Raw genomic sequence first — 15,264 nt, forward strand, 5'->3', positions numbered from 1 at the left:
ACACACACACACACACACACACACACACACACACACACACACACACAGAGAGAGAGAGAAAAGTGCCATGAGAACAGGGTTCCTATGCTGAAATTGGCCCATGTGGGGCTCTTGGCTCTTGATGGGGAGGTAGAGGAGGATATTCAGGTCCTGACTTCTAGTTTCCCATTGTCATTTTGAAGGCACTTGTGGTCTTAGCAGGGACTTTACCTTCAAAGGCAATGTCAGCCACCATAGAGGCTGGGGCCTGAAGCAGTTAGGAATGGACAAAGGTCTTGGTAGGCTTGCACCTACCAGCTGGAAAATACTGAACCGCAAGAAAGGCAAACCCTTCACTTCAGCTCTAACTTTGGCCTTGGAAGTCACCCCAGGAGGGGGCCAAGATTCCAAGGAAGTAAATTCTCAGATTGTGGACAAGCAGCCAAACTCCAGGGTAGGTCCTTTCGCCGGGGGACTCAGTAAGTTACAGAGCTGCGACGTAAAAGCTGGCACCTACACTTCTTAAATTTGAAACTGAATTCCTACATCTGAGGGAAGCTGTCAGGATCAAATTAAAGTGCCTGATGGGGGTCAAGACTAAATCACAGGATAACCACAGTGAGCTTTGGTTTAAAAATGGGGCGAGATGATTCATTTTTTGATTGAGACAAACAAACAGAGCTAACAATACCAAGAAAACTTCTGCTACCGCTGGCTTCTGTGCTTGCCCCTCATTCCCACCAAGTAAGCCAGGCAGGGCGGGCTCTCAGTGACCTGTGGGGCTAATGTCATAGTGGCTCTGAAAAAGAAGTGCACTCAGATGGCCTCAGTGATAGCAATACAAGTCCCCAAAGAAGTAGCAGACGGGGATCTGCTCTGTGATCCAGAGTGGCACGGCAGCCCCTAAACTCATTGATAACTAGAACATAGCTCTTAAAATTCACCTCCCCCCCACTCCCTTCACTTTGTGAGTAAAAATCCAAGCACGCAGAAAAAAAGTCATTTCTGAATGGCATGCTTTTTATAACTCATGGCAGCAGAGGGAAAGGGGACAGGAATTTTCCACTAGCTTCCATTCGAATGGCCGTGCATGTAGGGTGAGAGGGCTGGGGAGAAGGGGCAGACCTCCAGAACTGCAACTAATTATGGGAAAATGAGTCAAGTCTCTTGTACTTTCACCACAAGCATTTGGAGAGTTGTGCTGAAGCTTTACTTCCAGGATGGCTGTGGCTCTCAAGTCAATTTGGCTTTTCTGTATAACACAGTGTTCCAGAACTGTTCACCTAAGACCAAGTGTGGACAAGGCAATTGCAAGGCATAAGTCATGAGCAGTGATCCGAAAGATCGCGCGTTGACAGCTGATGCCTATTGTGGACTTCTACTTACTGCCCAAACACACTGGCCCAGGGACCAGCCAGAATCCCAGGGTACCCGAATGCTGCTCTGAGCACGTGCTACCAAGTGCGCACTGCGTGGAAGAGCTGCTCACCTAAAGAGGACAGGGTCTGCTGATAAGCTCGCAAGGAACATGGCTGCTGTTTTTGAGTATCAAAAGTTAGACAGGTATTGAAGTCTACGACCTCAGCTAAGGTCTAGCTAAGGTCTTAAACAACTCAGTAGTTCTGTTTTATATTTCTAGTTTCTCAACAAGCACATAGATAGCAACCAAAGGCAACATGTTGATTGGAGACAGAGAAGGAGGAGGGAAGGCTGCATTTCCATTGCACTGAAGGCCAGGCTCTGTGCAATGTGTTTCCAATTTTCTTAGTTCCTGCCATCTAAAGTCTCATTAATTATTATTTTCTTTCACTGCACCCCTAGGTTGAAACAAATACCTAATAAATGAATTGACTAATACATTAGGTCCAAATACCTAAATGCTTAGTAGTCATTTCAAAACATGAATACTCATGAACTGCAAGAAATAAATGATGCTCTGTTAAGGTTGTTTTGTTTGTTTGTTTTGAGACAAAGTATTGCTGTGTAGCCCAGGCTGCCTCAAATTTGTTTCAGCCTCCTGAATGGGTTTCTAAGTATGACTAGAATGAATTTAGTCTACAGGCACCACCCAGCTCCTTTGGAGTCAAAGTGGACACTGTCCTAGTAAGTTCTAGTCTATCTTCTTTCTGGCTGAGCTTGCTTTCTTCCACAGAGGTCACCACAAACTTAACTTTGGACAAAATCAATCACTTATGATAACTGAGGGGCCCAGAGGCCCTGGATCTCCCAACAGTTGACAGAGTTGAATGTTGTGGGGTTTCCTTGAGCACTATTAAACTCCCCTCCATGGTACTATCTGTTTACTGCAGGGACTCAGGGTGCCTTAGTGTGGATTTCAAAATCTCTGCCTCTCCCTCTGCAAGTGCTGGGATTATAGGCATGCACCAACATACCCTACGGTCACAGCTTTTTAATTTAATGTTCAACTTGATTTTGAAATGCTAAGCTATCACAGTGAGCTGCTTCCTCTTCCTCTTCCTCCTCAACTCAGAGCCAGGCCTCATATAGCCCAGGTACCCTTGAACTCATTATATAGTGCAGGATGACCACAAACCTTCGATCTTTCTGCCTCTGCCTCCTAAGTCCTGGGATTCTGGGTGTTGGTGACTGTGACCAGCTTATCTGGTGCTCAGGAATGAACCCAGAGCTGCCTGCACACTAGGCTCGCACCATACCAGCTGCGCCCAGTGACCAGCTCCACAGTAACTCTATGTTAGTTTTCCCAGTGAGGAGCGGAGAGCTTGAACATGCTGGCCCTGTGGAGCTGGGCTGAGATTTGCCTCTCCTATCGAGATGCCTGCAGCAGAGCTTCTTCAAAGACAAGTAGATCGGCCCTCCCTGGCCACTCAGTCTTGGCACAGCTTCCTCACTCAGGTTTCCACATTGCTGCTCAAAAGCAGGGCATACTTAGCGCACTGGAGAAATTCGAGATCGACCAATTTGTTCATTTCACTTTCTCAGAGCACGATGGCCTCCTTCTGCTGGGCACCGGGCAGATCCAACCAATCACAGCGTAGCTTATGTTTTCTCTGCCACAGAACTCCATCGAGATGCAACGTATGACTCACACATTTATTTATTTGTTATTTATTTTTAGACTAATGGGAACTGTATGAATTCTTTCTTGGGCTTCCAAGGGCACATGCCTTTTATGCTTGATCCGGAAAGAGTCGTGTTTCAGAATGTTAAATTACCTAACTGAATCCTCAGGCAGCTAGAATGGTTTCATCCACAGTTCCTGGCAAGTGGACTCACACTCGCAAGCTCACTCTCCAGACATTATGTAGGTGGTGTTAGGTGAAAGGTACAGAGACATAAAATCATCCATTTTAAGCAAGATCAACCCATCACAGCAAAATACATAAAGTATTTCATTTTCAAACATCTTGTCCTTTAAAGCTGTTTTTGTTGAGTCATAAATTGCAGGGAATGCACAGGGCACAACAGCACCAAACTCACAGTTTGATACTGTCTTAAAAATGAGACTTCATTCAAGAACTTTAACCTAGGCCAACATGTTAAATATCCTGTTTGTCTATCGTGTGTGTGTGTGTGTGTGTGTGTGTGTGTGTGTGTGTGTATCTGTGTAACCCAATCAGTGGGCTCCAGGTTCATTGTGAGACCCTATATCAAAAGAATAAGGCAGAATGCCAGAACAGACACAAAGCTATTTTCCTTTGGCCTCAGTATACACACACACACACACACACACACACACACACACACACACACACACACGTATGCATGCACAAAAATTAAAAGAACTATTTTCAGTTTGGAGCAGCGTGCCTTCATTTCATGGCCAAACTGTTTTCTGCCCTATCCTGCCTGCAGAGTAGCTCACCTCCTTCTATAACATGAATGACAGCCCCCAAAAAGAAATGACCAACCCCTCTGAAGAGGAGTCGGCAGCAACACCAGCCCGAGCTGGAACGCTGTAATGAGAAGCTCAGCACAGTGTGTATTTTGTGGTAGACACTTGCTTATTTTGGGCCAGGAGACATAATTAGACGCTTGATGATTTGTCCGGAGTCATAATCACCATTTTGCAGTTCCCAGACGAGCTTGTTCTCAGTGGAATCCAACTAGAGGCATCCACAGAACCCAGGGTATGTGGTTTGCAGGGCACTTTTGATGGACTACAAGCCACAGGCACAAGTAAAACATGCTTGGGGGTTCTGCAGCCTTACAAAGGGAACAGTGAGTCCAGCTTAACCGTCAGAATTTAAATGGCACAGAGCAAACACACCAAGTAGTACTTAATATACTTCCTATGAAATTTCAGATCAGGAGACTAATATAAATTATACTTAGGAGAAAAAGTTACAGCATGGCACGCTTTGTTTCTTTACCTGAGTGAATACTGGCTACAACCATGCTTTCCCTGTACTGCTGCTTCCTTCTCGCACAGCCCAGACTTGCCTTTATTTTCTGTGTTACTGAGCGTGAGCTTGTGCTCCTGACTCCATCCTCAGTGCTGGGATACAAGTGTGGACACCATGCCTGCTCGGGATGAGTGCTGAGGATCAAGCCGGGGCTTCGAGAATGAGCGGCAATCACTCTTGTCAACTGGGCTGTTTACTCAGCCCCTGTAGAATTTTCTTTAAAAATTACTATACATACATATCCAGCTAAGGTTGGCTCTTGCCTGCAATCCTAGACTTGGGAGGCAGATTGAGGAAGGAGAGTCATGGGTTCAAGGCTGAGCTTGCAGCATGCTGTATAGAGTTCCAGGTCAGCTGGGGCTTGACAAGACTTTGACTCTAGAGAAACAAAAAGTATTAAAACCTGCGAATAAGATTTAAGATGAGTTTGTTAAAATATTTAAAGATATATTTTAACTTTTAGAACTGATGCATGATGCAGGGCCTTGTGAAGCAGTTTGTGTTTCTAATGTGAGTTATAAAAAGACTGGCCACTTTTAGCTCCAGCCAGGCGCAGACACATGTGCAGTCCTGTGAAATATGTGCACACAAGGGACTACAAGTATGAAAATAAATATGAAAAAACTGTAGCCTTAAACACTTGGAAGAATGGGAACGGAACCAGAGTTTAAAGGAGAGATAATCTAATCAAACAAAAGAGGATGATTTCCCCTAACTAGGTCAGAAAAGCAAAGTTTAGCTGTAATGAAATCATTAAATTAAAAAAGCTGTGGCCACAGGGTACAGTGGTGTGTGCCTGTAACCCCAGCACTGGGGGAAGCGGAGGCACATGAGTAGGAAGCAAGTCCAGGACAGCCAAGGTAACACACAGAAACCTGTCTTGAGAAAAAAAAAAAAAAGCTGTGGCCAGAATGAGCTGTGGTCTGAGATTTCCTGGCATGACGCTGCAGTGTCTCCAGGTTTGTGCTACTACACATTAATGAAGAAGGGATACATACACATATGCCTCCACCTCCACAAAGGTCTCCTTGCCTTCTACCCAAGGACAAAGCATAAGAAAGATGCTCAGGGAAAGGAAGAGAATGAAAGTATCCAGGAGAAAGGCATCCAGTTCAGGATGGGACAAAGCTACAGTGTTATGGGTAAAGGACATCAGGGCACAACACCATAGGTGAAGGACGGCTGGTACACTACTGAGTCTTCATATAGCCTACTTTTTAGCAGCTTCCAATGCCAGCTCAATCTTCTTTCCACTGAAATCCTGTGCAACTTCAAATTGCTACTAGACAGAGGAAATGAAGAAGCAGAGGACTTTGCTGGCATCTGTCCATAGTGGCAGCACACAGCAGGACACACTGTGAGACTTAAGCCCATCTTCACTCCCAGGCTCACCCCACCTTTAATAGTAAGTAGGCTGAACCATTTACTTCCCTAGTGACAGACACAAGGAAGAAGCCTGTGGAATCTCCTGGATGCAACTTATTTGCTGAGGTTAAAAGGAATTTCTTCTCCATACTTTGGCTTCTCCAGCTTAGGCGAGGTCATGTCTGCTGGCCCCTTGTAGGGACTTGAGCTGGCATTTCCGGTCTGCATTCTCACCCTCTCCGATGGGTCACTTCAGATTTGCTGTTGCCCTCCCACACAACCACCACACAAATTGCTGGCTGGCCTGAAGCTATAATCAAAGGCCACATTTGACAAAGATCAAAACCCCACCCCACCAAGACTGTTCTGTCAGCTTGCATATTATGGACACTGGAAGAGACATTTATGGTTTCTGAGCCTCAGTTTCCCCTTACTGAAGCTTAACAGTGCCACCCTGCCATTATAGGACAACCTTATGGTGGCCATTTTCAAGCATTGGTGCCATTTCCAGAGACTGGCCATGATGTAGATTCTCTTCCAGACGCCCTGGCTGACTCCACTTGGTGAGAATACAAGTAGGATCATTTGGATTACAGCCCATGGCATGGCTGTTTCCAAGGCTTCTGGTGCCCACTCAAGGACAGCTCTCAGGGTTCCCTGAGTCTTCTGGGGATCTTACCAGCCACTCGTGTGGTAGCCAACAGGGTCCTCATGTTTGAACTGGCTGTCCCTCCTTGCTGACTTTCTCTATGGCTACTCTCTGGGACTACTTCCTAAATAAACTTCCTGTATGCCTGCCTAGGTCTCAGGCTCTGATCGTGGGGGAAACCCAGGCTAAGAATGTGAGAATTCATTGAGACTTTTAAAAAGAGAGATAAAAAAACATTCTGCTGTTGCAGTGTTGTCCTGCTCTGCTTTACACATGGTCACCTGGTCTTGGGAGCTCTACTACATTTTATTCCTTGATGTGCAGGTCTCTTTAGGGTGGAATGGGCCTTGCTCTAACACCTAGAGAAACATGTACAGCAAGCGCTCTCTAGAAGACACTTTAATAAAGGATGATATCTTGTGCTAAATAAAATGGCCACCCTACTCTACAATGCTTCATGAAACATGCATACAATTCAAAGTAGCAGCTGCTGAGAGGAAAAGCCAAGGTATCAGGAGGAAGTGACAGGAGGCTTTATGAGCAGATGCACACTTCCTTCCTAGATCTGGAAGCAATGATAGGTAGACGAAGCAGCAAAGGGGTACAGGTGTATGTAAAGGTACCCCAGAAAAACGGCAAAAGAACAGTCACAGAAAGACGAGAACAAGCAGGAGTGACTTGACACTGTGTGGCGCGCAGGACCATGTGGACTCAATTAAGTTGTACCATCTCAGCAGCTGGGGTCAAGGTTGCCAGCTGAGGCCTGCAATTCCACCTATGGTGTCATGATGCACAGGGGTCACCAAGATGACACCTCGTCTATTCCTACTGGTGGAAGGAGCAAAGAGGGTAGCTTGTCTAAACCCTGCATCAGATACCAGAAAGGCACAAAAAAAAAAAAAAAAAAAAAGGTAAAAATGACAGCTGCAAAAAAACAAGCAAACAAACAAAACAAAACAAAAAATAAATTAGTTTTGAGGTGTTCTTGGAAGGGTCTACATGGGCTGGGGTCTCCTGGCCAGGGCTAATGGAAGCAGGTCTGCTGTGTAAGGAGAGCCTTATGAACCAACCACCTGGGAGCCAGGACCAGAGGTCCAGCTTCTGTCTCCCTTCTGGAATAAGCTGATTTACACTGAATATGCTTAGGAGGCAAGCCTGCAGAGCAGATGTGTATGTTTCTAGGTCAGAAGATATAAGATGGTATCTACAAGCAGAGTAATCAGGAAGACACTTGCTTCACAGCTCTGGGGGTGTCAGATCATGACCTATAACCTGTGGTGATGCGCCTTTGTCTATGGTCCTCCCACCTGTACCCTAGGAAGACAAAGGTTTCTCCAAAGCACGAGCCTCCTGCCCCATCCTTTTAATCTCAGCACCCTCCAGCAACACTGCTGGGAACAGATGCTTAGGCAGCAAAAGCTACAGAGTTGAAAACCAAAACCAACAAAGCAGAGCTACGAGGAGGGGGGGGCAGACATTATCACTTTTCTGTCTGGAGACCTTAGAAGATGCCTCAGAGTTTCCCCATGACAAAGCCTAGAGAACATTAGGTCAAAAGCCACCCCCACATAGCATCCCTGGACTTAATAATCTTGCTCTCAAATTTTCAAACTAATTATAAGAGCAAATGTTTGGGTTGTTGTTTGAGTGTGTATGGAAATGGTTACAGAAGTTTAGTATCAGAAATGAACATGGATGTTCACTTCCAGTGGTGGATTTAAAAATAAATTAAGCAGCACATTAAAAAAAAAAATCAGAATGCATCCTTGCTGCAGGGGCCCAGAGAGGGGAGTGTCTGAGCACAGGAGGGGAAGGGCTCAGGGTCAGGCGTGCTGGGAGGTTCTGAGCAGCCTTGTCCCTTATTGTCACTTCTTAGGATGCTTTGTCTTATTAATACAAGAACTTAAGAATGGAACAATTTTATCAGACTTTAAAAGAAAAACACTCCAGTGCAGACAAGCGATAAATCTCAGCAGCTACCCAGAAGAGAATGGAGGAGCAAAGGAACAAAGCCACACCATTTGTGGTAGCATGGAGTTCAGGCACATGGAGGACAAGCAGCTGCATGGCAGCGAGGGGCATCTGTATGTAGAAGAAAGTCCAGTGAGTTAGGGGAAGCATGATTAGTGCAAAGAGAGAGAAAAGGAAAAGTATCCCAAGTAATTCAGAAAGTTTGGCAGGCTTCCCAAACAGCCTGGCATGGCTGCTCTCTGTAAGAGATCGAGTTAGGGATGGAACTTCCAGGACAGAAAAATCAGTGTCTCATTATTTATCAACGCTAATTCTTTCTCTAATCTCTAAGTGCGGCTTAAGGTGGGCCTGTCTACCTAGGGGTAGTACTTGGGCCGGGTGACTGACCCAGCCCAACTGCAATGCTAGGTCAGTCCCCAGGCCAGATGTTCCATTCTCGTGACCAGAAGGAGGTAGTTTCTTAATGTGCTTTTATTGCTACTCTAGTATCTACAAGCAGACACAGTCAGGGGCTAGAGGGGAGAGACATGGGCAAATAGGGCTGGAGACTGCTCTGTTTCAGGTCCAGTTTGCATGTCTCCCAAGGGCTTGTGTGGTGGAAGTTTGTCCCTAGTGTCACAGTTTTTGGGAAACTGTGGAACCCATCATTTGGTCATCTAGCCATAGGTCACTGGGGGTGGAGGGATGGGACACTGCACCAGAAAGGGGTTAAAGCAGTTCTCCTGGGCCCTGGCTAGCTAGGCCTTCCGAGAGGGTTGGTATGGAAGAACACGACTGTCCCCTCCTGGTCTTTCTGGTTTCTGCTTCACAATATGACTTTTCCTGGTCACATGAGCTCCTGCTGTGATAACCTGTACCATGATGCTGCCAGGGAAACGGTCCATCATGCTCTTTAGACTCTGAGTTTCCCAAACTATGAGCTGATTGAACCCAGGGCCTTGCACATGCCAGGCAACATTTTCCTACTGAGCATTCCATTGAACCTAATTACATTCCTATTCTTTCCAAAGTACCTAGGCTTTGGTGTTCTCTCATAATAATGGAAGCCAGACTAATACAGAGGTCAAGGAGATTATAGGATGTCAATCCTGAGCACTAGCAAGTGAAAGAACTATCAAGTGAAAGAACAGAGATTCAGTTTCAGGCATGTAGTCACGGAACAATGTGAGCCCCAGGGATCAAATTTGTATTTGGTTTTCCTTACTCTGAAGGCTGGATGGTGGGAGAGAAGGTAGGGGCTGCCTTAGAGTCCAAAGGAGAAGGACTTTAAAAGAAAAACACTCCAGTGCAGACAAGCGAAGGGGTCACTGAGGTGGAAAGAAGGAAAGAACTAACTGGCCATGACAGGGCTCATGAGTAAACTAAGCACTTGGTAGGCTGTGACCAGGATGACCAGAAGTTCAAAGCCAGGCTTGGCTCAAAGAGGCTCTGTCACAAAACAAAGGCAAAAAAAAAAAAAAAAAAAAAAAAAAAAAAAAAAAAAAGACCCTCTTTCTTCCTCTCATCTGCTGGAACAAATTATAATATTTTGTTTGCATAGTGAGATGATGGCTCAGAATGTGCCCAAGGAAACGTCACATTATTTTTAATTTTTCCAGGATAACAGGGTTCCTCAGATGGGCAGAAATTCACCAGTAGACAGGAATGGGGCCAGTCAGCTCTACCTAGCATCATCAGCATCTGCCATTGCCAAGGGCGATACCAGACACCTAAGCCAATGGCAGTTCCTGCACACTAATTGGGTTTTCTTTCTCCAGCAAAGCGCAAGGCGACTTTTCCTTTCTTCAGTCTGAAAAATAAAGATGCTAGCCAGAGATGGGGTTTAATGTACAATCAGTCTGTCTCACAAATGGCCTTACTTTTCCTGTCACATCTGATCATTCAAAAGGCTGAGGGGGTAATGAAAAACCTGAGAAATATTTGACATCACACACACACACACACACACACACACACACACACACACACACACACAATGTACTTTATTCTGACAGCTTGAACTTCACTGTGTTGCCAGACTTTACTGAGTGTGTTAGGAATACGTCCAACATCGAACAACAACATTCGCCAGCTACAGGCTCACGACAGCTGTGGTGTTAGCTCAGGGATCCTGTACATTTGGAGCAGGGAACCAATAAAGGATCAGCAGCCCTGGGTGCTTTAACCATTAGAAGTGAACATCCTGCCTCAGGCTGGCCTCTCTCAGATGCACAGGCCATGTAGCCAGAACACATGCTAGCCTTTTGCACACATACGGGGGTCTTTCCAGAGAGCCTTGTGCCCACAGAGCACAGTCATTACACGATCACGGGAGGCTGGTGTCAAAGGTCCATGCAGGGCAACAACACATGACGCCGTCCTCACACATGGAGTCAGAACCATGGCTCTCCGCCGGGAGGTTCAACGGTCCTGGAGCTGTTGTTGGTAGGAACAGCCAAGTGGGGGTGTCAAGAAAAGGAGCCCATGGAAGAACAGTTGTATTTGCCCCTTCCTCCTTCGAGCTGACTTCTTACAGCAGGATGGGCTTTGCTGAGCAGATTTCTGTACGTGTGAGTTGCAGTTACAGGAATCAGACACAGTAAGAAACACTGACCAGAATGACACCCCAGGTGACCCATCAGAAAAGGGTGACGTTACACATCATCTTTGAGACAGGGCAGTTTCAAGTCTACCCATGTATGTGGACCAGCTGAGAGTTTCATGTCTGCACTTAGTCTCAGGCTGGCTGACGCGTTGTGACTTGTAGAAAGACTACTGTGTGGAAAACAGCTTCATTTGGGAATGGCTGTCTTCACATTACCACAGGGACAGCCACAGCTTTCCCATCTCAAAATCTCTACTCGTCTTAGGAGAGGAAAAGCAGATTCTTTTGTCATGACCCTTTTGGGAGCCATGGCTGGGGTTGATAAGTTTTAATTCTGGGCTTTCTTTTCTTTTTACAGTGCTGGGGATGGCACTCATTGCCTTTGACATGCTATCCAAGCACTTTACCACAAAACTAGACCCCTGCCTTAATTCTGGGCTTTCTTGTTGATCAGGATGTCTGTGAACCAAGTGAAGGTGGTCTGTCTGTAAGCATAACGAAACTCAGGATAGGCTCAAGCCAATTCTGCGCTGCAGCATGGCTGGCTGTTAAAAGGCTGGACATGCGGAGGGGCCTCGGGGAAGAGTACCTACTGTACTCTGGTGTACCTACTAACACCAGCTCTCAGCTGGTTATTCAGAGCCCACAGAAACATGAGAGAGTGGCTGAGATGTAGCAAGCTAACAGACACCTAACCATTACAGTGGGGCTTACTGCCGCTGTGTCAGTTCTGAAGAGTGCACTCTTTCTTAAGTAGTCCACAACCTCTCAAAACTTTGAGTGCCTCTGTGAGAAATGGGTCACATGATGTTACTGTTTGTGGGCCACCTTCCCCACCTTGCCAATTTCAAGTTGCTGATAGGTTCAGGCGTCCTAAGAAGGAATTGTGTTTAATTGATATGTAAACATTGCACACAGTGTAGCCATGAGCATGGCTCTGTCACGCTCTTCTTCCTCTTCTCCTCCTTCTTCAATTACTGACCTTTTAGAATTTCCAATCTTCAAGCTGAGAAAAGGATACAGTAATGAAATGAGAAAATGTTATTTCTAAAAATCAAGATCTTTGAAAAAAGCTCCCAGTTCTATTTTAACTTGCATCTTGAGTTTAAATGCTCCATTTATAAACAGTCCTCTCCTGTCTCTTGACTGTTGCAACCACACTTGACCCAGTAGCTTAAAAAGGGAAGGAAGGAGTTAGAGGGCTTGTTTTCCCTCTCCAGTTACATGCTTCAGAGTGAGAAAAAGGGAAGCCAAGGTCTTCATGTGCACTAGACTTGTAAACTGTTGTTCCTGAGCATAGCTCCATCTATATGTTCAAGGCATCTTCCTTACTATTTCCAGACTCCTAGCACACATCTCTGTAAATACTGTCTTTGCTGGGGGTGGAGAGGAACTAAGCATGGAGCACAGTGTTGGATGACTTGACTGTGACCCAGTCTCGCACATGCAAACTGCCGCCCATGCAGTCCTGTGAGGGGTGTGTCCCAAAGCAGAGGGGACAGGAAAGGGCATTGAGAATGACACTGCACTAATATCTTGGGGTAGGCCTGATGGGGTCAGCACGGGCCAGCACTCGAGGGTAGGCTGCTTGCTGCACACAGCTGCAGCAGCTCCACAGCATTTCATCTCCATGTTGCAGTAGAGGCTTTGCCTTCTTCATGCTTTCACAAACAACTAGAAAGTTAGGACACATCTCACTGTTGGAGTTGATGTGCTCAGTAACCAAGAAACACTGGTCAGCGAGGAGTGAGTGCTAACCGTCCAGACAGACTGTGTGGAGGGGATAGCAACAGACATGGCAGTGCCAAGAACAAATCCCCAGTGGGTACAGTAGCAAACCTAGTGTCAAGAGTACAAGCCCGTGGACTGCAGAGCACCCATCATGAGACGCAATGAGTCGCACCCAAGAGGAAGCCCTTGAACACTCAGAAAGGATGCTCCTCCTCCCATACTACTTTCTTACTCTTAAGGGCAGAAGTTAAGAATCACTGGTTAATGTTTTAGGGGGGACTTTGATGACTGGCCCTATAAACACAATGATGCTCTGTAGAGACTTTCAAATTTAAAGAAAGGTACTAGAAACAGCTCTCATATTCAGTTTAATACAAAAACACTATATTTTATAGAAAAGGAATAAAAATCATTTTTGTCCTTGAGCTACAGTTTGAGCCAATTAATACCGCTCATCATCAGATTACCATTTTAAGAAAGAAGATGAAAATTTAAGCACTGAGTAACACAGCCTCAATGATGTAGAAGCAAGGCCTCCTCTTTGAGATATTCAGTTGAACCACTGAAGATGCTATTTCACATACAAGAAAATCAGCGTCCAAAAGGCCAAGTGTTAAGCAACAGAGAGGGTGCTTCGGGGTACGGATCTCACTACCTTAAATAAACAATGTTTTAGAAAAGAAGGTAAATGACAACTATTTAGGAGCAGGGCTTCTGGCCATGTGATGAATGACCATCTGTCTATCTTGTGCTCCTGGCTAGCTGGAGAATTACATCCAGGATAACATGAAGAAGGAGATGGTGGAAATCCAACAGAATGTGGTGCAGAACCAGACGGCCGTGATGATAGAGATCGGAACCAGCTTGCTGAACCAGACAGCGGCACAGACTCGGAAACTAACTGACGTGGAAGCCCAGGTAAGTGACAGACAAAATAGCCTACGTGGCTGTGGCTGGCAGTGCAGCGAATGATGGAAAGCTGCAGACTGTGGCTGAGGAGGAAGGTGGTGGCTTCGGCGCCAGGGAGTTAAAGGACAGTTAGGGCTTTGAGAAGCTAACATGTTTTCATCTTCACAAGTGTGGCTAAATTTAATTTATTCTATCAGGGGCCTTCTAGCCGTCTGCATGCTACCCATAGCTTAAGACTCTAAGATAAATGTTCCTTTGCTTTAGTGGCCTCTTCTAGACTCTCGGTATTATTTTTTATATTCATGTTCTGTTTTGTATATTTGAGAAATGGGAACCATGAAGCAGAGATCTGGAAACTTTGTTCTTAAATCTGAACCTGGAGTCAAGATAAGTTTTAACAGAGTTTGCAGACTGGATTCATAGAGGAAGCACTGGCGGAAGAGTGGGTAAAAGCTTGAGGTGGCTCAGGCAGGGCATGGCCTAGAGCCAAAAGCCCCGAGGGAGAGCAAGTCTATTCATGTGCTGGTTTTTCTGTAGGTCTGCTTCCTGAGTCCTGATCCCACTTCTTAATTAGTATCATCGTGCTCTGAAGGATGTATCAATCCTTTAAAAAAATGACAGACCCCTAACATAAACCACCCCCAATATTTGGAATCCCATCTGCTGCTCTAGCTAAGAGGAGCAAATGCTAGATTTCAGCACAAGACAACAAGACTCACATGAGAGAGACCAAAAGCCTCTCCTGCCCCAGACACTGCTAGCATGGTGACAATTTCCCTTGCAAAACTGTTTTTGTAGAGAAAACAGTCGATCAAAAGCTGTTATGGAAAACTGTTGGAGGTTGGTCTGATGGGTGTTACTGGTCCTCAAGATCTGGTTACACCTAAGCTTGTTTTGTAAACCTGCCTAAGACCTACCTGACTGGTTGATTAAACAGCCTATACCTGGGCAGGGCAGAATGGGGTAGGTGTGACCAATGTTCGCAGGCTAGGACAGGAGAATCACAGGAGACAGTTGGAAGAGAGAAAGAAGGAGGACACCATAATGAGTTAGTGTGGAGAAAAAAAACATGGGCTGAGAGGAAAGACTGCGATAATGGCGTGAAAAGTCCCAGATAATGCAAGATTCCTTCAAAGATAATATTTCATAAAAGTTCAGTTTCACAGACAAAATGCATAATAAAAGATCTAGAGGCAAAAAAAAAAAAAAAAAAAAAAAAAAAAAAAAAAAGAAAAGAAAAGAATACAAGCAAGTATTCTTGGGATTATGGATGGAAGGTAGACCAGATGAGGAGGACTAAGGTGGATGACAGTGGATGGGGACTAGGAGATGGATGGTGAGGTTATTGAGACAGTGTAAGTTAAATATCTGCCTGTCCCAAGGTAAACAAGGCAATTATAAATCAAACAGGTGTCTGTGTTTTACTTAATTGTGATAGTGGGTTATATAATATTGCTGTAATAATCACTGGGCAAATAATAAAAGTTGTATAGCCCAAAATAAATTTTTTGTTTACTACAACAGAAAACGGAGTAAGGAATTATTTGGTTATCATCTCAACAATATCAGATGTTTACCAACAATATAAAGAAACGCATTTTCCACAGTACTGAGATTTAATCTTGCTTCTCAGTAAGTGTTAGCATGAGGAGATATAAAGGTTAAAACGAAGTAATGTGTATCAAGCTAAT

At 45.2% G+C, this 15,264-nt stretch overlaps 2 protein-coding genes across 2 annotated transcripts in view; one reads left to right on the top strand and one right to left on the bottom strand.

Annotated features, from left to right (window-relative positions):
* Mcph1 (microcephalin 1) overlaps positions 1–15,264 on the bottom strand; it is a 195,804-nt gene that overhangs the window by 73,021 nt on the left and 107,519 nt on the right. The window lies entirely within an intron of this gene.
* Angpt2 (angiopoietin 2) overlaps positions 1–15,264 on the top strand; it is a 49,739-nt gene that overhangs the window by 13,117 nt on the left and 21,358 nt on the right. Inside the window, exon 2 of the mRNA XM_055608492.1 lies at positions 13,427–13,582. Within this exon, the coding sequence (XP_055464467.1) occupies positions 13,427–13,582 (156 nt within the window). The remainder of the gene's footprint in view (positions 1–13,426; positions 13,583–15,264) is intronic.

Source organism: Psammomys obesus, unplaced genomic scaffold (genome assembly GCF_907164565.1).
Source record: "Psammomys obesus unplaced genomic scaffold, mPsaObe1.curated_primary_1811, whole genome shotgun sequence".
NCBI classification, from domain to species: domain Eukaryota; kingdom Metazoa; phylum Chordata; class Mammalia; order Rodentia; family Muridae; genus Psammomys; species Psammomys obesus.